Here is a 20,738-nt window from a genome sequence, read left to right on the forward strand (position 1 = left end):
ACGTTACGACATGTTTTACGGCAGTGATATCAGACGCTTATTGGCTCTCGCATGCTTCGTCACAGATTACGACATGCCGTGTTTAAATTGGTGTACCATATTTGAATTGGAGAAGCGCGCGCGCCTTCACAGAGCGAACAGCGAACCGAAACCGGATTAACATTTTCATGGATTAATAACTTATATTCTGCTCTGTAACGTTACCTCATACAATACTGCCAGAGAGGACTGCTACACATCGTCATGTGAACAACTTTTGGTACCGGTTTTGATATTTTCTCAATAAATAAATGATTGTGATTATACCTGTCTGTTGTTTTTCTTTATAATTCTAGCCTACGTAACTTAGTTTACAGAAATTGTTAGGGGTAGGGGTAGGATTAGTTTTACTATGTTTTAATGCTATATTGTTAATAAAACTGCCATTTCCCTACACATATTTGTCCATTAAGTTTTATCCTTTTAATTTTGTCAATAAAATGGGTATGTTTAGGTGTGGGAGTAGGGTTAAGAGATCTTACATTTATAATCTATAAAATGGTAAAAGGGAAATTATACAGATATCGTTATGATATGAAATATTAGTAAATAGTTTACATTTTTTAGCTGTAAAATCGTAATAATGTTACGTTTAAACGTTGCAGATACGTCCATATTAACGTTATACGTTTCAGCATCGAAACGTACAAAAAAGTATGTTTTCTATCTTTGAGAAAATTACGTATTAATACCTACGTATTACAATGAGACCAGGCTGCACTAGTAGTTAACAAGGGATACCAAGGTAACGCTTGAGTAATTAGTGAGGAGTTAGCATGTTTTTCACTTTAAAATAATGGGCCACATCACTAGTAGTTCCTGCGGGATAACAAGGTAACGCTTGAGTAATTAGTGAGGAGTTAGCATGTTTTTCACTTTAAAATAATGGGCCACATCACTAGTAGTTTCTGCGGGATAACAAGGTAACGCTTGAGTAATTAGTGAGGAGTTAGCATGTTTTTCACAAGTAATACAAGTTATTTAATTTTATATTTAACACATACTGTACAGGCACTAGTAATATTCTAACAAACGTAATCTGGAAGATGTGGTTTTGCGATTATCGCAACATAAATGCAGCCAATTTCTTCATTAAGGATGCAAATTGTTTTTGACAAGAGAACATCAATGTTTATATTCATATCCTAAAGAGAAGTCCTCCTCTGGTGGCTACTGTAACATAAAGGTAGGTCTTTGGAGTCTGAGACATATTAAACTGACACTCAAGAGCTCATAATAGTGAACTAATCCAATCATGAGTGTCAGCATCACTTCCTAATTGTTTAAAATTTTAAACAAATTATCATTATTAGTATTATTCTATGTTTAAGTTTGAAATAAACAGAGAACATGCGTCCATCCTTTGGCAAGAGTAGTAGTCACAATCTCAACCTGTAGCTAATGTATTTGGGGGAATATAATATTCATAAACTGGTTTCCACTAAGAACCCATTTGAGGCACAAGCTTCTGAAATGTTATGACCATGTTAAGAGTAAAAAAAAACAAAAAACACAATTGTTCACTTTTTAGACATGTTACTTTTGTCATTAGTAATTAATTGGTTATTCTTTCTTAGTTCACAAGTAACTCTCAGTGAGGATACATTTCTTTAGTAATAATCAAATACCTACCAAGGAACTACCTTTGTACTAAATTAGATATTACTTACTGCTTAGTTAATATTGCTTCCATATTAGTTAATAGTATTAAGTTCGGTGTTAATGCAGTACTACCTATTACTTCCTGCATAGCTACTTGTTAACTACGGACCATTATTCTAAAGTGTTACCAAATTCTGTCATGAAATACTTGCTTGTTGTTCCAAATCTGTATAACTAACTTTGTTTGGATGAACACAGAGGAAGACATTTGGAAGAATGTTGGTAGTCAATGGGTTTGGTTATAAACTGGTAGTCAATTGTTTGGTTATAAACATAATTATAAACATGTGTTCATCAGAACAAAGACATTTATACAGATTTGGAACAACTTAAAGTTGAGTAAATGATGACACAATTTTTATTTTTGGGTGAAGTATCCCTTTAAGAGTCAGGACTCTTACCGTGATTACTTGTTTTATCTATGCCTTGATCAACTTTTTGGCATTCATTCCGTTTTAAGTTAGCATTGTTTGGTTTTGTGCTGGCTAAAATGTGTGTTCCACTTTTAACATTGTTTTCAATGTGAACTTTAAGGATCAACATGATGTACACACAAGGCGAACAACAGTGCTCTGTGCACTTCCTGTGTATCTGAGAGAAGACACTTCAAAAATTTTTAAAACATGCATGGTAAGTCATTTATTCTGCATATTTCGTAGGATTATATGTCAACTTTTTTTTTCACACTGGTAAGATAGCATTTGGTAATTGTGTTTCAATACTTTTTACATCCAGATTGAAGATGATTCAGAAGAGCCAGATGTTGATTCATCAGTTGCCCTTTTGACAGTCGTCCCTGAACTCCCAGACATTGCTGTTCAGTACAATCCAGAGAAGATTTCGATCATCCTTGAGAATGAAGTTGTCATAACAAACCTTCAGAGACTCTCTGATGCTTTCCTTTTGATGTTTGGCTTAATCTATGCATTGGATCTCTCATATCCAAAAGAGATGGCCAACACATTTGAGTTTATTCAGAAGGTTCTTTTGGGTCTTGATGATGGCAAACTTAAGCCAAGGGTGCTGGCTCTAAAGAATGACTTGCTGATTCATGCACAGTAATTTTATACTGTGTGCCTGTGTTGTGTTGTTTTCTTTGGCATATGTGACATCAGGCATATGTGCAAGATTTCAACAAGACAACAATTGGTGCTCTGCCTAAAATATAAACAAAAACAAAAATAGCAATTTCTTCTGTCACAAAGTTAAAAAAAATTGAAGACAGCAGATCAAGAAAGCTTAATTCTGCTTTGTATTCATTAAGATAATATTTTAATTTATTATTTTTGACCAGGTGTGCCTTTTTTTGTTGCACAGAACTGTTGTCACAGTTTTTGTTGGCATAATGGCTGTTTAGGTAATATTTCAATGTATTTTCTTTGACCTGGTGTAACTTTTTATTGCACATTACTGTTGTCACTAATTTTGTTTGCATAATGCCTATTCCTTTAGGTAATATGACAACTGATTTTCTTTGACCAGGTGTGCCTTTTTTTTGTTGCACAGAACTGTTGTGACAGTTTTTGTTGGCATAATGGCTGTTTAGGTAATATTTCAATGTTTTTTATTTGACCTGGTTTGCCTTTTTATTGCACAGAACTGTTTTAATTTCTCATGTTTTATAAATTTTTGTACTTTGTTTAATGATTTCAGATTTGTAATTTGTACTGTTAAGTTGTAAAATGTATATATTTGAGTACAGGAAACTTAAAAAAAACAAGGCAATCAGTTGCCACAAAATATTTAAGTAACATTACTACTACAATTTAAGTTACGTAAATTATATAATTTAATTTAATAACACTTAAAGTTCTTTAAAGTAAGTTTAGATAAATTAAAAGTGTTGATATATACAGTACCAGTCAAAAGTTTGGAAACACTACTATTTTTAATGCTTTTGCAAGAAGTCTCTTATGCTCATCAAGCCTGCAGTTAAAAAAAAACAGTAATATTATGAAATATTATTACAATTTAAAATAATGGTTCTCTTTTTTAATATACTTTAAAATGTAATTTATTTTTGTGATGCAAAGCTGAATTTTCATCAGCAAGTACTCCAGTCTTTGGTGTCTTATGATCCTTCAGAAATCATTCTAATATGATGATTTGATACTCAGTTATTATCAATGATGGAAACAGTTGTGCTGTTTAATATATTTTTTTGGAATACTTTTTTCAGGATTCATTGATGAGTAAAACGTTAACAGCATTTATTCATAAAAACAGCATTTATTCAAAATAAAAACATTTCTAACAATATAAATCGTTACCATCACCTTTTATCAATTTAACGCATTCTTGTTGAATTAAAGTACTAATTTCTTTAAAAAAAAATAGTTATTGTTCCCAAACTTTTGAACGGTAGTGTATATTGTTACAAAAGATTTCTATTCTAAATAAATACAGTTCTTTTTAACTTTTTATTCATCAAATAATCCTGAAAAAAGTATCTCAGGTTATAAAAAAATATTAAGCAGCACAACTGTTTCCAACATTGATCATAAATCAGCATATTAGAATGATTTCTGAAGGATCATAAGACACCAAAGACTGGAGTACTTGCTGATGAAAATTCAGCTTTGCATCACAAAAATAAATTACATTTTAAAGTATATTAAAAAAGAGAACCATTATTTTAAATTGTAATAATATTTCATAATATTACTGTTTTTTTTTTTGTTTTTTGTTTTTTAACTGCAGGCTTGATGAGCATAAGAGACTTCTTTCAAAAGCATTAAAAATAGTAGTGTTTCCAAACTTTTGACTGGTACTGTATTTGAGGGATATTTTAATTAAGTGAAATAATTAAAGTTGTCAGTACTCAAAACTTTGAGTTGCATTAAAGTAAAGATGAGCAATACACTAAATATATATTTTGATTTAAATTAATGTTTATTTATAATTTACAGGTACTCAAAGTAAGTAGCTATATGCTTACTGATGATATTTAAGTTTGCAAACTTACAAAAATAGCAGCAATCAGTTGCCTCAATTTTTTTGAGTTAGTAGAACTTATCCGGAGCTCATATTATTCATATTACTAGTTTTGGAGCTATCCAGGTTCAGAGTTGATTTTAAGATTATGATACTCACATATAAAACCATTGAATGGCCTGGTACCACATTATATAACAGAACTGTTACACCCCTACACTCATAATCGCAGGGCTTTCTCTTCCTATGCTTCTACCTCTTGAACTTAGGAAGTCCAGACCTATGACATATTTTTTTTTAAAAACTTTGCATTTGCTTGTTGATGTTTATTTATTTTGTTTTTGTTTGTTTTGATGATGTGTATTTAGTTATTTATAAATTGTATTGCTTATTTTATTCAATTCTCTCTCTTAACTTCTGGATAATGACTTTTTGTAATTTAAGTACTTAACTCCATTAATGAGAGTGGAATATTTAATCTAAATGTGTATATCAAAAATGAAAATAAAGCGTATTATTATGGAAGTAAACCGGATTAGATTAGAATAATTGTGCTCATACTTTTAGTGATGAAGGGTTTACAGTATGAACATATGATTTGGGTCTATATGTTTTACATTTATTAATTTAGTAACCTGACATTTAGCAATTTTACATGGCAATTTTTTTTATTGAATAACTATTTTTGAATGAATCCTGTGTGTGATAATTTCAGTTGAAACGTACGCACAGATACACACCGTCACTCATCATGGCTCACAAACACACACTGATCTTACGGTCTGTTTGAGGATTCATTACACACATTTATTCTGACATGTTATTTCACTGACAGAAGGTCAGCTGTGTTATTAATGTAATGAAGAGAAAATAAGAGACTCTACTACATCTCACTGTTACTGATTTATCATGCAGCTCAAAGCATTATGGGTAGAATCTCTACAGTCTGTTCTCATTCATCAACAGAGTTTCACTGATGGTGTATTATAAAGAGATAACAATCCAGGATAAACACTAAACCCAGGATAGAGTGTGTGTGTGAATGTGGTCTGGACTGTGTGTATGAGGCTCATTGTGTCACAGACGCTGTAGAAGGACATAGTTCCTGCACTGTGATCCACATACACTCCTATTCTCCTGTGATCCACACACACTCCTGTTCCACAGCTGATGGGCTTTACAGGGAGTTTAGTCTTTATGTTATTGTGTTTGAATGAGTAACTGGAGGAAGAACAGAACAAACTCCAGGACTGATCATTATATCCAAACCGACACTCATTACTCCGTCCCTTCCTGCAGATGCTCTTATATGACACTGATATACACACACATCTCCCACTCCACTCAATCTCCCAGTAACCGCGTCCACACACACTCTCTCTACACAACACCTGCCACACATCATCAAATCTGTCTGGATGATCAGGATACGACTGCTCTGTGCCAGTGTTAGAAATCACTCTGTTCCTCTCAGACAGACGGAGGAGTTTATTCACTGTGTTCGGATCCAGAGTAAACTGATGGGAATCTGATGGAGAGAAAACACATCAGAATCAGGAATTATGAATTCCCCCCCAGTTTGTTCTTGCTTTCTTGAAGCTTTTTTACTAGTGTGATTTCCTTTTTGAATTTTCATATTTAAAATATTTTCAAATAAAAATAACCCACATTTCTATTTTTCATTTCATATTTCAATCTTTCTGCTCATCAAAAATTCCAGATGAAAAACACCTCCACACATTCCACCTTTTTTATTTTACATTTTAAAATCAAAGGGATATTTCACAATATTCCTGTTTTTACTGTATTTTGGATAATAAATAAATAAATCCAGCCTTAGTGAGCAGAAGAGAGTTCTTTCATAGACATTAAAAACCTTTGTTACGTAAGCTATACGGAGGAATGCATGTTGTATATGTGTATGTGTGGTTAGACTGTTTTATGTGTTTCAGCTTTCATTGGAGCCACAGCCTGTCATTCTTCACCAGGGAAGATGACGCCCCGGTTCACATCACGTTCACGTCCCCCTGTTTAAATACCTGCATCTCCTCTGTGTCACCAGCTTTTTGCTCACTCTGCTGTTTGCTCGATTGCTGCTGTTTGTTGCTCTGTTTTATGATTATCACTGTTATTAGAGTCCTTGTATACTGTGTGTTAGATATTGCATACTGTGTGTTAGATATAGATACTGTACACTTCGAAAAAGAAACATTTTGGAGTGGAGTTTTGACTATATGTGACCCTGGGCCACAAAACCAGTCACAAGGGTAAATTATTTGAAATTGCTGAATAAATAAGCTTTCCATTAATGTATGGTTTGTTAGGATAGGACAATATTTTGGCGGAGATACAATTTGAAAATCTGCAATCTGAGGGTGCAAAAAAATCTCAACATTGAGAAAATTGCCTATAAAGTTGTCCATTAATCGCGCATTAATGGATCCCATTTTGCTGCATCCACTCACATAAATAATTTTTTTATATGTTTACGGTAGAAAAATTACAAAATATCTTCATGGAACATGAAGCAATGGTCTTGGACAATGGAAGATGTTTTTTTGACACCGAAGCAAGATGGCGGTCATTAGCCGGGTCCTGCCAGAGAAGGCCAGGGAAGGACCAGCGTTCTACAGGGGCGTGCTCTGGCAGGGGGGACGAGTGTGGCGAGGCTCGTGAGCGGCGCACACTGTCATCCAGGACCTCTGGGGGCTCAGAGATGGGTGTGTCAATTCTTTCTTTAACCACATTAGGGTGCTGCCCGCTCGTGGGCGAGGGAGTGGAGAACAAAAGATTCTCCCCGGCCCTCCACCGGGGGAAGGAGTGGCCCTGCTACCACCTCCTGGAAAGAACTGAGTGCCATCTCTGAGCAGCCCGTCTCAGAAGCACCGATTAGCCTGGCGTTTAGTGGGGCGCGGGGCTGCGGCGCCTTCCTGCGGCTTCATCCACGACGCGGCCTGGATGCAGGCTGCTGTTGGGGCCGTGCGGGAGCCACGGGAGGGCGCCCTTGGCGGCGAGCAGGCTGAGGACTCTGCACTGACGGCTGGGTGGAGGCAGCAGCGGGCCGTCAGGTCAGAATATGTTTTATTGCCTCAGTCTGCTTCTGGGCGGTCGAGAACTGTTGGGCAAAGTCCTCGACCGTGCCGCCGAAGAGGCCAGCCTGGGATAGGGGCCGCTCGGCATCCCTCATATCAGCCAGGTTGAGCCACAGGTGTCTCTCCTGGACCACATTAGTGGACATCACCTGACCCAGGGAGCGTGCGGCCACTTTCGTCGCCCGGTGAGCGAGCTCATCAAAGAGCCCTGGGTCAGTCCTCCCCTCGTACATGTCCCTGAGCATCTGGGCCTGGTAGACCTGCAGAGTGGCCATGGCATGCAAGGAGGCGGCTACCTGCTCCACGGCTCTAAAGGATTTCACCACCAGAAGAAAACCTACAGGCTTTGTAGGGGTGCTTTGGGTCACCACGGGAGGAAGCGCTCTGCGAACACAGTTGTATCGCGACAGAACGCTCCACCTTGGGAACCCCAGTGTACCCTTTGGCAACCGCCTGGTCGAGAGGAGGAAAGGCCAAGGGTGCCTTCCAGGACCTTGTGACCTCCTCATGCACGTCCGGGAAGAAAGGCATTGGGGTTGGACACTGTCTACACTGGACGCCAAATCACAGACAGTAAAAGCACACAGAACCCATTATAATCAGTGATTCTGTCTACACTGAACGCACTACGTTCTATTTCTGACTCACTCAATTACGCTATAGACAAATGCATTTGGAATGTTCATGTTATGTGGAATGTTGTTAGAATGTTGCAGACCATTTTTTTTGTTGTTAGAACACCCCCTTTTGAAAACATTGCTCCCCCCGATGTTCTCCGTTGAGAAACGCAAATTTACATGATCAACTCTAAATCTCTTCTGTCATGTTTTCTTTCACCTTCTACAGAAAGAACATGAACTCACTCAGTGAGATTTTCTGCTTGTCTTCTTAGTGACTTACATTGTAGGAAGTCGTTCCTGGTCCTGGGAACAATGTTGGTGAAAGTGACTGTGGAAATCAACAGACATGAAGAGTGTGATTATCATGTCAAGAGAAAATTATCCCTGCATCTGTTCCTAAGACATTTCTAATATGATATTCTACATGATATGAGATGATGGAGGATAATTTCTGAGAGCAGAATCTCCAGGACTTTACCTCTGTCAGAGATCTTCTTCAGCTCCTCTTTACAGAAATCCTCCAGTTTGTCTTTCAGCTGAAGGACAGATTCTCTCACGCCATCAAAAGAGGAGAGAGAACTGAAGGGATTGTCATTTACGTCTGTAGATTCAGGAGGAGCTGAGAGAGACTGAAAACTCTACAGAAAACACAAATCAGAGCTCATCACCTCCACACTTCATCAATAACCTGCACTACTGTCAGATTTGTGCAGCTCTTGTTGATCTTTAGTAACTCTCAAACCAGCTCTTTTACAGCATCAGCTTCATTCTTCTCATATTCATTATATCATGTTAGAGCTAAGTTATTGTGTTTGACACTTACACTATATGTGAACTTTTTAGGAAAACTCTTGGATGATCAAACAACTGGCAATAACATAAATGTAACAGATCAAGTCCATCAATGGAGTCACATGGCAGAGGTGAGTAGATTTGATTAGGAAAAGCAGTTCAAAGGCACTTTCACAGCATCAACTTCCTGTTTGAGGAATTCACTGCCAAATTCATTGATCTGTTACCAGCAAATATTTATGAAAATTATTATAAAGGATTATCTGATTTTGGTAAACATTAACCACAATTTGTAGTACAAGTCAAAAAATGTCAAAAGAAAGTAAAGAGATTATGGGAAATCTAGCTGGGTGAAGCTGGCACCATCAAGTTCATGTATTTCACATTGTTGTTTCCTAAGAGATTGAGATTGAGTCTGACTGATGATGATATAATAACCGAACACACAGATCAACACTTCAGTCAACGGCTCATTCTGCTCTCATGAAATGTTTCTCTGCGAGTTTCTTGCGCAAGTCCACTATGATCCTGTTCTTCTAGATCTCTGTTACCTGCAGGAAATAGATGTGATCCTGTGTGTGTGAAAGCTGCTCCAGCTCAGCGTCTCTCCTCCTCAGATCATTGATCTCCTGCTCCAGTCGCTCCAGTCGTCCTTCAGCTCGACTCACTGCAGTCTTTTCCTGATCTCTGATCCGCTGTGTCACCTCAGAGCGGCTTCTCTCAATGGAGCGGATGAGCTCAGTGAAGATCCTCTCACTGTCCTCCACTGCTGTCTGTGCAGAGCGCTGTTACACACACCACAATCACACAGTGAGCTTCAGTGAGTCCTGACTGAGACGTCTCAAACTTCTCTTCTTCTCCACACTCACCTTATGAGACGCGACAGCCTTTCTCAGCTGCTGAAGATATTTCTCTTTCTGCTGGATCCTCTGCTGGAACGACCTCTGCGTCTCCTTCAGCTGGTGCTAAAGGACAAACCAATGACAGTAGAAACATCACATTAATCATCAGGTAAACAGATATGAATCCAATATCGGTGAAGTGGTGAGACTGAGGGGTTAAAGATCTTACGTGGTAAGTGAAAAAAGTGGAAAAAAGTGAAGTGAAGTGACATGTGAAGGCCAAGTTTGGTAACCCATACTTTGAATTTGTCCTCTGCATTTAACCCATCCAAGTTAGTGCATACACATTAGGATCAGTGAGTAGTGAACACGGAAGCAGTGGCCAGCCATTCTCTGTGGAAGCGATTGGGGCCTCAGTCATTTCCTACCGGTACTGGAATCAAACCCCCAAACTTTGGGTTATCGTCTGACTCTCTAAACATTAGTCCCCGACTGCCCCCCTAAGGTTATGATAAAGTTATTATAGCTTCAATCATAAGTGCCAGCATTACTTCATCAGTGCCTAGTTTTAATACGACAGTTCACCCAGATGTAACGACTGAGACAATCAGACAAATACCTATTTGTTCCATTTAACAAATAAGCTTTAAAGCCCAGTCTTAGGAATGAAATATCCCACCAAAAAAGGCAAGAGAGCAGAAAAGGCCTCAGTCACCAGGGCGAGCATCAGATAAGATGGTTTTATTGCTGTTAAAAATGTGGTCAAGACTGAAGCCATAGGAAAGACCTACAGCCCTTAAAACAGACTTTCCTGCATTCAGTTATAGACAAACTGATCTATAAATGAACATTGTGTCTGATAATTGTATGTCTTGTATACTGTCTCTTGCATTTATATTTATTTTATGCATGCTTTTTAAGAGAACTACTAGTTGTAGTATAACTCCACCTATATCGTGTCTCCTATCTAATTAATCCTCATTTAATGACTCACACTTTAATCAGGGTTTCTGCAGGGATCTTCAATTTAAATTTAATGCTTTTTTAATGCCTTTTAATGCCATTTATTTCATTTTTAATGCCATACACGACCCATGACTAACCAGGGATACTTATATATATATATATATATATATATATATATATATATATATATATATATATATATATATATATATATATATATATATACATTAGTGCTGTCAATCGATTAAAAAAAATGAACTCGATTAGTCATACATTTTTCCTGCAATTAAAAAAACACCTAAATTTGTATAGGTTTAGTTTATATATTTTATAATGTAATAATTTCACAGTTAATCTATAAATGAATGTAGAGACAACATAAAGGCCAGTCTCACTGATACTAATACAGCTATTGATGTCTGGATAAAAATGACATCCCCCCCTAATTTTAAACATTAATTATAGCCATCCAACATTACAGTGTAATTGAAAGCTATAAAAATTTTAACATTAGGCTTAAAAAAAATTACAACTTTTAATTTAAGTGAACTTAACAAACAATCCTCACATAAATCCATAATAAATGTAATATTTACCTTTGCCCTTCCTGTCTAACAGGTAGGACGTATACAGAAATTTAATAAAGTTATCAAACAATCTGCACGGCATAAATTATAGATTAAATATATACTAATGCTTATTAAAGCTACAAGAGTTATTTAGTCAATAGAGTGAGTCATCTTCTCTGTTCCCTTTGTTCTGTGATTAACTTTACTGACAGAAAGCTTTATTGGCTACTGTCCCTTTAAAACAGCCGCCGCAGCTGACAGAAACACGGATCTAACACGCGCCCCATTCTCTCACAACTCTTTGCGTTTATTAAAGACTTTATTTCACTAATTTAAGAATGCTCTTATGTTATGAGGATTCTCGACAAAACAGACATTTTGGCATAATCGGTTCAAGCGTGAAAGAGAACCGTTTTCTGGTGCAGGATACTGACGCGCGTCTTTCTCCCTGTCTGTGTCAGGACATTCACACATGAATGGCCGGAGTCAATCACCAAACTGGTTCCGTTTTTTTTTTAATCACACTACATACATATTTTGCGACAGCAAATAAAATTTATTAATTATGAAGGCTATATTCAAATAAATTGATAATATAAAAATTTCTTCAAAACGATTTTAATGCCTGTAGGATTACAATTTAATGCTTTTTAATGCCATTTAAGGCCTTAATTATCGCAAAATTCATTTAATGACTTTTAATGCTTTTTAATGCCCCGCGGAAACCCTGTTAATGTACATCACCTCATCATAAAATGCAGTGTGTGTTTGTTATATCTATCTGAGTATAAATGGACACAAACGGCAAGGCCTATGTTCTAACCACACTTGAGACTGAGTCATAAATCCTCCCAACAGAAGAATTTCTGACTTGGATATTCCACCTTTCTTATTGGTCGAGCCAACCCTGAGAGGTGGGACCTTTCTCAGGCTTTAAATTGCCGTCTCGGTACGTTCGCATAGCTGTCCTGCGGGGCCGCTCCAGGCCCCAGGGCAGCAGGCGTTGACCCACAACCAGTCATGTGCTCATTCAGGAGAGAGAGGACCCTCTCAACCACAAAAGATTCAAGGACAACATCAGGAGTTTGGCACAATTTCTTCCTTCAGTGCAGAAGAAGTTCATCGCAAATCCAACCATCAACTCTTCCAACTTCCTCCCTTCTCCTGGTTGCTCTGCGTGGACATGCGTGGCTCTCCGGCCCAGGGCTGGCAGGCCACAATCTGCACTCCAGCCAAACAAACCATGCAAGTTCATCACCATTTCTTCATTCAACGCAGAAAAAATCGATTGAGACTCATGGAACCATCAAAATCCTTCTTCAGGAACTTCACGAAATGCTTTCACTGCAAAGGCCATGCAAGTATACATTTAATGAGGTGCTCTGAAAATAATAAGCTGATGGTTCTAATTCATAGTTAGATGGATATGTCCCATAGTTCCATTTCCTGCTTCCGGTCCATTTTACCCAGGTACATGTGATTGTATGTTGTGTGTTTAGATTAGTTATGTTTGTAAATTAGTTAATAAAACTTGTGTACTATACGTATTTGGTTCTGATTCTCTGCTTGCAACAAAGTTTATTTTAGGATTTAGATTTTGACTACAGGCTCTTAGTAGTACTTTACAGGAAGAAAGACGTTTCCCTCTCCCAGAAATGAACATTTCTAAGAATTAATAAACAATTAACACTAAGTGTTCACGGGACAAACAGGTTGATTGATTGTAATATTAATTTTACAACATTAAATTAATTCTATTAACTGATCCAAATATTCATAATTAATTATTACAAGTTATGATTGATTATCAATATTTATAATGTGCTACACAGAAATGTAAATTCTTTCATTGTGTACTCCCCCTCATGTCTTTCCAAACTGATTTTCTCTTGCAGAAAACAAGAGAAGATATTGTGAAGACATTCAGGCATGGATGAGCTGAAAACAGACGTGAAGTCATACACTTTCTGCTTCCCGTAGTGATGCTGTGTTTGCATACTTTATCACAGCTGAAGTGAAATAAATGCAATATTTGTCAATGTAACAAGGTTTGATGTTATGGGAAGAAGAAGGCGGGAACCGACGAACGTTTTACAAACTTCAATTCCAAAACAAACACAAAACGAAAGTAAAAGATGACTGCCGCACACACATTATAAAACATAAACAAAACACAACGTAAAATCCAGGCCTGGTCCTCTCTCGTCCTTCACTGTCGTCGCTCCTCCTTTTATGCTTCCAAAGCTCCTCCGTGAGAGATGAGACCGGTGAGCTCATCATCAGTCATGCCACCAGCCTCGCGCCCTTCTCTCACGGCTCTCAGCCCCATCCTGCCTGCCACATACCCCAATCGCAGGCCGCGTGTGTGTGTGGGGGGGGGGGACATTGCTCCTCCCCGCTCCTCCCCATCATGCTCCGGACCACGGCAAACGTCGGAGACTCCTCCGCTCCCTCACAGACGGCAGCCATCCCCTCCAGCACCCAGGCGGCCGGCAGTGAGCTCGCAATTCACTCCAGTCCATGGCAACAGACTCCGCTCAGCTATGCTCGATGACACCGTGGATTCCCCACAGCGGTGGTGGCACTTTGACAGCGCGTTCCTTCTTCCTCCTGGGTTTCGGCACCAGTGTAACAAGGTCAGTTGTTATGGGAAGGGAACATTCACAAACTTTAATTATAAAATAAACAAACAGAAAACTAAACTAAATTGGCAGCCCCTTATGAACGACTGCAGCACATAACACACATAATGTAAAAGTCCAGGCCTGGTCCTCTCTCGTCCTTCACTGTCGTCCTTTTATGCTTCCGTAGCTCCTCCATGAGATACGAGACCGGTACGGAGCGCAGGTGGTAATTTAAATACCAATGTAGTGGGGTTTATGTTATTTAATCAATTTTATTTTGATAAACATGACACAATATAACATTACGATTACATAAAAAGAGCTTTTACTGTTATAAAAACCAGATTTGTGAGTATTAGTGGAACTGAAGGTGTGAGAATAATGTCATTGTGGAACAGCTGTGTCGTCATCAGAGCTCGTGCAGTCGCTCTGGAGAAGCTGTGCAAAATGAATCAACCAGCTGCTCTTCAATCTTTGATACTTTGATGCCGTCGCAACTGTCTCAAGTCGGACAAAATTTCTAACCAGCATGCACTGCTTCAAGTCAGTTGGCGATCGGTCTGCGCAGCACTACATGAAGTCAAACAAGCCTATTCTTATCGCTTTAGAACTTAAATTATTTATTTTATGCTACTTTAATGTCTTTTTTTAAGATTGAAACTTTTGGACCCTATTGACTTTCAATATATGGACAGATGAGACAGTCCTTAAAATACCTTCTTCTGTGTTCCTTAGAAAAAAAGAAGTCATACCAGTTTTGAATAACATGAGTAAACGATGAAAATATATATTTTTTTACTACTGAACTACTGGTTTAAAAGGGAACTGTCATCCGCCCCCGCGCCCCCCTCCCCTTTCCCCTTCTCAAACAGCTTCTGTGCACGGCATCTTCTCATTAAATGCTGTAAATGTATTCTAGTAGACCCCGTAAACAACATTATGAACCTGTAAATAAGCATAATGGGACTCTTTAAGTTCATACCTGTTTCTCTGTCCTCTGTGCTTCAGCTGATACAGTGTCGTGGTTTTTATGTTCAGCCATCATACACAGCACGCATATACACTTCTGATCAGTGCGGCAGAAAACCTCGAGGAGTTTATCATGTGTTTGGCAGATCATCTCCTGCAGTCGTCCAGTGGCATCTGTCAGATTGTGTCTCTTTCTTTTAAAGAAACTCTCATGTTGTTCAAGGTGATTCAGACAGTAAGAGTTCAAACACCCCAGACAGGACTTGACGGCTTTGCGTTTTCTTCCATTACAGACGTCACACTGCACATCTCCAGCTCCAGCGTAACAGTCAGCAGAAAGTTTAGTCTTCAGTTTCTCCACCAGTTCAGCCAGAATGGTGTTTTTAGCTAAAGCAGGTCTTGGCCTGAAGGTCTGTCTGCACTGAGGGCAGCTGTAGAGTCTCATCTGATCCTCCTGATCCCAGAAGCCTGTAATACAGCTCTTACAGTAACTGTGTCCACAGGGAATGGTCACTGGATCCTTCAGGAGATCCAGACACACTGAACACAGGAACTCATCTTGAGAAAACCTGGCTTCTGCCATTTTACTGCATAAATACAGAGATTCAAACACACAACAGCTCAACTACAGTTCAGTTTCTCTATCCCTGAACTGAAACTGTTTATTTTTCCCTGAACTGAAACTGTTTCTTGTTTCCTGGTTCTGTGTTTGAGTGCCGTGTGCAAAACAAATGTGTCTGTAAAGCAGTGTGACGAGGCATGATGGTAATAACGGTACTGTACAAGAAATGATGGCTCAGTCACAATAGCACTTCAGTGCAATGTTTGGTAACACTTTATTTTGATGGTCCCCCTTTAGATAGTATATTGATTGTCTGCTGACTATAACTTACTTCACAAGTACTTATCTACTTACTCTCATCAGGTTAGTATCTGTAGATTGTCTATTAAATGTTTGTAGCAATCATTACACTGTATGTAACATGTAAACTGCTATTAAACATTCTGTCAGTAAAGTGTTACCAATGTGTTATCAATTTAGGTTGTAGATGTTCAACAGCGTATTTGTAGATATGCAACAAATCCTCAAGAGGTTCTCAATAGTACTTTAAATAGTCAGCATGTAGATATTAACCAATGTATCAACAGACTTTCAGTTAACATGCAGTTGTCTATAAGTAGCAACACAACATCATTTCAAATGAACCTTAAGTATATATCTGGTTAGTTACACTTGATATTTTGCTTTCGCAAGGATTTTCAGAAGTGCTCTACTAACTGTTTGTTGCATATAAATTACCTTTCAGTAAACTGTCATTTTACTTTAAGGGAAATTCATATATTCATCTGTTGCCACATTTGGCCCATCAAAATGAAGTGAAAATCTAAGAAATGCTGTTGAATGACTCTTACAGGCCAGCATCACAGGTTAAAGTCAGTTGATTTTCAGCAGACAGTCAATAGATAGTAAGTACCGACACTGATGAGTATTTGGTTTAAGATTAAGAAAATAACAGTACCACAGTAATTACATATCTGCCAAATGGGAAATAAATACCAGAGTCATTAGTTTGTTCATTAAACTGCTTTTAATGAAATGCTGTAAAAAAAAAAAAAAGTAACGAGAGAGGACCAAACATGGATTCAAAAAAGATTCTGTTTTCAGTAAACTGCTTAGCCTAGAATGACAAAAAAAAGCTTTTGTAACAAAAAAATGTTACCTACAGGTCACTGTAGGATCACTGCAAATAACATTTAACAAGGAAATATAAACATCATCTTAGTGAACATAGCAAACCAAATTTTCTCTAACATTACTTATTTAGGCAAAAAGGCAAAAGTGAACCCTTTATTTTCATTGCTAGAACTTTTTTTTTTACGTCCCCCACAATGTGTTCTCTGCACTTCTCCGCGAACTCGGCTAGCTTCCCTGGGGTGAAGCTTATGCTGTTGAACTGGACCCTGTCCGCAAAGTACAGCTCCGCGATAGGGGCGAGCTGAGCCACTGCATTCCGAGAGACACCTTCTTTTCTGAAGGCTTTGGTCATGGTTGCTCCACGTCGCGTTAGCTTCAAAAGCCTTTTGTATCGACGTATAACATCACGAACATTGTTGGCTGAAAAACAATCAAAACAAACAAAAGTGAATACCTCAATAAGAGATCCCCCCTAAAAAAAAAAATTTGTTGAAAAGAGTTTAACCCATTTAACCCACTGTGAAAGAAATTTCATATTTAATATGTGTGTGACCGTATATTTAATATGTGTGTGACCGTATATTTAATATGTGTGTGACCGTATATATGACAGTAAAAGAGCACACACAATAGTTATTCTAATATGGAATGGTAAAAAGTTCTGGTACGTTAGCCTCCACTCAAGGATAAAATATGAGGAACAAGTCTAAGAAGTCTAAGTTTACACGACAACAGTGTTTTGGGTGCCTGAAAACACAAACTTTTGGAAACGGGTTTCAAAGTGCAAGTTTTTGAAAACGGAAACAGTTTGTTGTTTGTAAACAACAAAAATGTGAATCTCTGAAAACGATGACGTCATGTACATGTGTATTACGTGTTCTGTCTATAGTGTTTCATTGCCATCTAATGGCCTGGCAGCAGAATACAGCGTTTTTAATCGTTTTCGCAGACCTGTGTGAATGGAGATCGCTTTGACAATGGTGTTGTCTGTATGCGAAAAAAAAAAGAAAAAAAAGTATCCGCTTTAAGCATATCGTTGTCGTGTAAACATACCCTAGAATGCTCCATCATTGACCTAGAAAGATAACATTCTGGGAGTCAAGACTATAAAGGAGAAAGGATGCCCTCCCCTCACTGTCACACTCTGCAGACACTCTGTGTGACTGTACGACTGCTGGCCTTTTATTGCAAGAAAATAAACCTCATCAAAGACATATATAGTATATTTGTCTCTTATTCAGAATTGATTATTGTTTATTTGCAACAACACCACCTTCAAATAATTTGACATGGATATTTTTCTTAAGTTTGTTTGGTTTATTTTTCCAGATAAAGTTAAAAAGTATATTATCCATTTGTAAACAACAATCTTTTAGGGGGACTAAGCTAAAAAAAAAAGTACTCAGCTGTTGAGACCTGATTAAAACTCCTCCATGTATAGAAAGATGTTTGAATATTGTTCTGAGAGGTAAAGCTGATAGGTTTTCTTCATGACTTGATAAATATTTGATTGAGTACTTGTCTCCTGGATATTTTATACTGCCACTGTTTAATTAGTTTGTTTTAATATTTTTATGACCCAAGAACTTAGTCTAATTTGCTCATTAAAGAAACTGTTTTGGAGTATGACGTTGTTCTGACAGGACAACCAGTAGCCTTCATCCAATCTGAATCAGTAGCCTTCATCCAATCTGGACTAGCAACTAGATTAAAGACTCACAAGGTTTTTCACTCGGCACTGAAATTTTTGAGGAATTATTAATATCGGTCCCACTTTATATTAGGTGTCTTTAAATGGATACTCCACTTTTTTTGGAAATAGGCTCATTTTACAACTCCCCCAGAGTTAAACAGTTGAGTTTTACCGTTTTCGAATGCATTCAGCCCATCTCTGGGTCTGGCGGTACCACTTTTAGCATAGCTTAGCATAGATCATTGAATCGGACAAGACCATTAGCATCTCTCTCAAAAAAATGACCAAAGAGTTTCGGAATTTTTCCTATTTAAAACTTGACTCTTCTGTAGTTACATCATGTTCTAAGACCGACGGAAAATGAAAAGTTGCGATTTTCTAGGCTGATATGGCTAAGAACTATACTCTCATTCCTGCGTAACAATCAAGAAATTTTGCATGAGTGCAGCAGGCGTAATGATATGATGCAGCGCCTGAAAATAGTCCCCAGCTCAGTAACTTCCAACGTGACCGGGACTAAGTTTGTCTAACCTATTACACCTATTTTCAGGGGCTGCGTCATATCATTACGCCTGCTGGACTCATGGTACGGCAGCAAAGTTTCTTGATTATTACGCAGGAATGAGAGTATAGTTCCTAGCCATATCAGCCTAGAAAATCGCAACTTTACATTTTCCGTCGGTCTTAGTACACGATGTAACTACAGAAGAGTCAAGTTTTAAATAGGAAAAATATCGAAACTCTTTGGTCATTTTTTTGAGAGAGATGCTAATGGTCCTGTCCGATTCAATGATCTATGCTAAGCTATGCTAAAAGTGGTACCGCCAGACCCGGAGTTCGGATGAATGGATTAGAAAACGGTAAAACTCAACTCCTTAACTCTGGGGGAGTTGTAAAATGAGCCTATTTCCAAAAAAAGTGGAGTATCCCTTTAACTAAGTACTTAACAAATATTAATTGTTAGGTACAATGTACTTATTGTGTTTATGTTGCATTGTTAAACACTTTTGCTGCTATTGAGGTGGGACACGGGTAATATATATATATAATGTATGAATATAATATATATGTGTATTGTCATATGCTATTTTGTTTGTTTAAAATGGTTATTACAGTACTTGTCAGTGTAATACTGTGTAACCTAGTGAGTTTATTCACTCTGAACATATTTGGAACAAAATTATTTGATGGTTTACTAAATTATTTAAATTACTGTCTTTTCGCACACAAATATATCATGACTAATGTAAATGACTCAAGTCCTGGAATGTATCACATCACTCCTGCATCCTTTTTGAAGCTTGGAAGCTCCAGCCCCCCTTAATTTTAATTGCATGGAAATCAGCTTCCAGTAAGTGAAACAACTATCTCTATAAAAACTTTGTGTGAGCTGTGTTTACCTCGTTTTATCTTGTCATATTCATTCTTGTCCTTCCTCTTGTTCTTCTTATGTTTCTTGCTTTTGTTTTTCTTGTTTTTGCTTTTCTTTTCTTTTTTGACGAGTCCCTTCTGAACTTGAACTTGAAGAGGAGTCATCACATGATTCTTCTGTGACTGATGATTCTACATCAGATGGTGTGTTCCCATCACTAGATAGGTCAACAGCGCCAGTGTCTTCATGTGCCACTGATGTTTTAGGAATTAGATCATCTGAAGGAGGAAATATAACAAATATTGCATCAAAATCAATACAAATGCAATATGCATTTTCGAGTTCCTTTTCCATTGTATGATACATAAAAGGAAATTCAGGTGCACTATCTAAAACAGTGCTCAAAATAAATTTTAAGAATACAAATATGGAAACCACACATCTAAAATATATAATCTATACAATCCAATGTATATATTAGTGTAAAGATTATACAATGAATGTTGAGCCGTTACTTTGCTGTGCTGAAAGCTCCACTACTTGCTGCCGAAGCTCACTGTTCAGGGCTTCCAACTCATTCACTTTATTTTGTAATACTTCCACCTTGTTCTGCCACATCAGTATTTCTTGTTTTATTGGCTTCATTGTATTCACTGGAGCTAAAACAACAACAAAAACACAGTGATAACACATTTATGTAGTTTACAGAGTTAACAGCACTATAACGGAGGAGTATATAAATATATTAAGAGAAAACAGATTTCCTATACATTGAAGGGCACAAATAAAACTAAAGAAACCAGGGTAGCAAGTGTAAGAACTGCTATTTGCTAAATGATTACTGTTTGACAAATGACTTACCTTTACA

At 37.6% G+C, this 20,738-nt stretch overlaps 1 protein-coding gene across 2 annotated transcripts; it reads right to left on the bottom strand.

Annotated features, from left to right (window-relative positions):
• Positions 1 to 5,525: 5,525 nt before the first annotated feature.
• LOC311081656 (tripartite motif-containing protein 16-like) lies at positions 5,526 to 15,786 on the bottom strand. Of its 2 annotated transcripts, none has more exons than XM_084112266.1 (6): positions 15,123 to 15,786; positions 10,009 to 10,104; positions 9,691 to 9,924; positions 8,826 to 8,985; positions 8,628 to 8,669; positions 5,526 to 6,163 (listed from the first exon to the last, which is right to left on the bottom strand). In XM_084112266.1, the coding sequence occupies exons 1-6, from the start codon at positions 15,690 to 15,692 to the stop codon at positions 5,595 to 5,597; spliced, it is 1,671 nt and encodes a 556-aa protein (XP_083968392.1). In that variant the 5' UTR covers positions 15,693 to 15,786; the 3' UTR covers positions 5,526 to 5,594. The 2 variants fall into 2 exon arrangements, with proteins under 2 accessions (XP_083968392.1, XP_083968391.1); XM_084112265.1 differs by having other exon boundaries at positions 8,628 to 8,675.
• Between the last annotated feature and the right edge of the window lie 4,952 nt (positions 15,787 to 20,738).

This window comes from Abramis brama, assembly GCF_963993115.1.
Source record: "Abramis brama genome assembly, chromosome: 4".
In the NCBI taxonomy this organism is placed as follows: Eukaryota; Metazoa; Chordata; class Actinopteri; order Cypriniformes; family Leuciscidae; genus Abramis; species Abramis brama.

Coding starts and splice junctions, on each gene's coding strand:
- LOC311081656 (XM_084112265.1), bottom strand. CDS start 15,692: ATGGCAGAAGCCAGGTTTTCTCAAGATGAGTTCCTGTGTTCAGTGTGT. Junction 9,925..10,008: donor AGGCTGTCGCGTCTCATAAG/GTGAGTGTGGAG, acceptor TGTGTGTAACAG/CGCTCTGCACAGACAGCAGT. Junction 6,164..8,627: donor CAGGAACGACTTCCTACAAT/GTAAGTCACTAA, acceptor TCTCTCCATCAG/ATTCCCATCAGTTTACTCTG.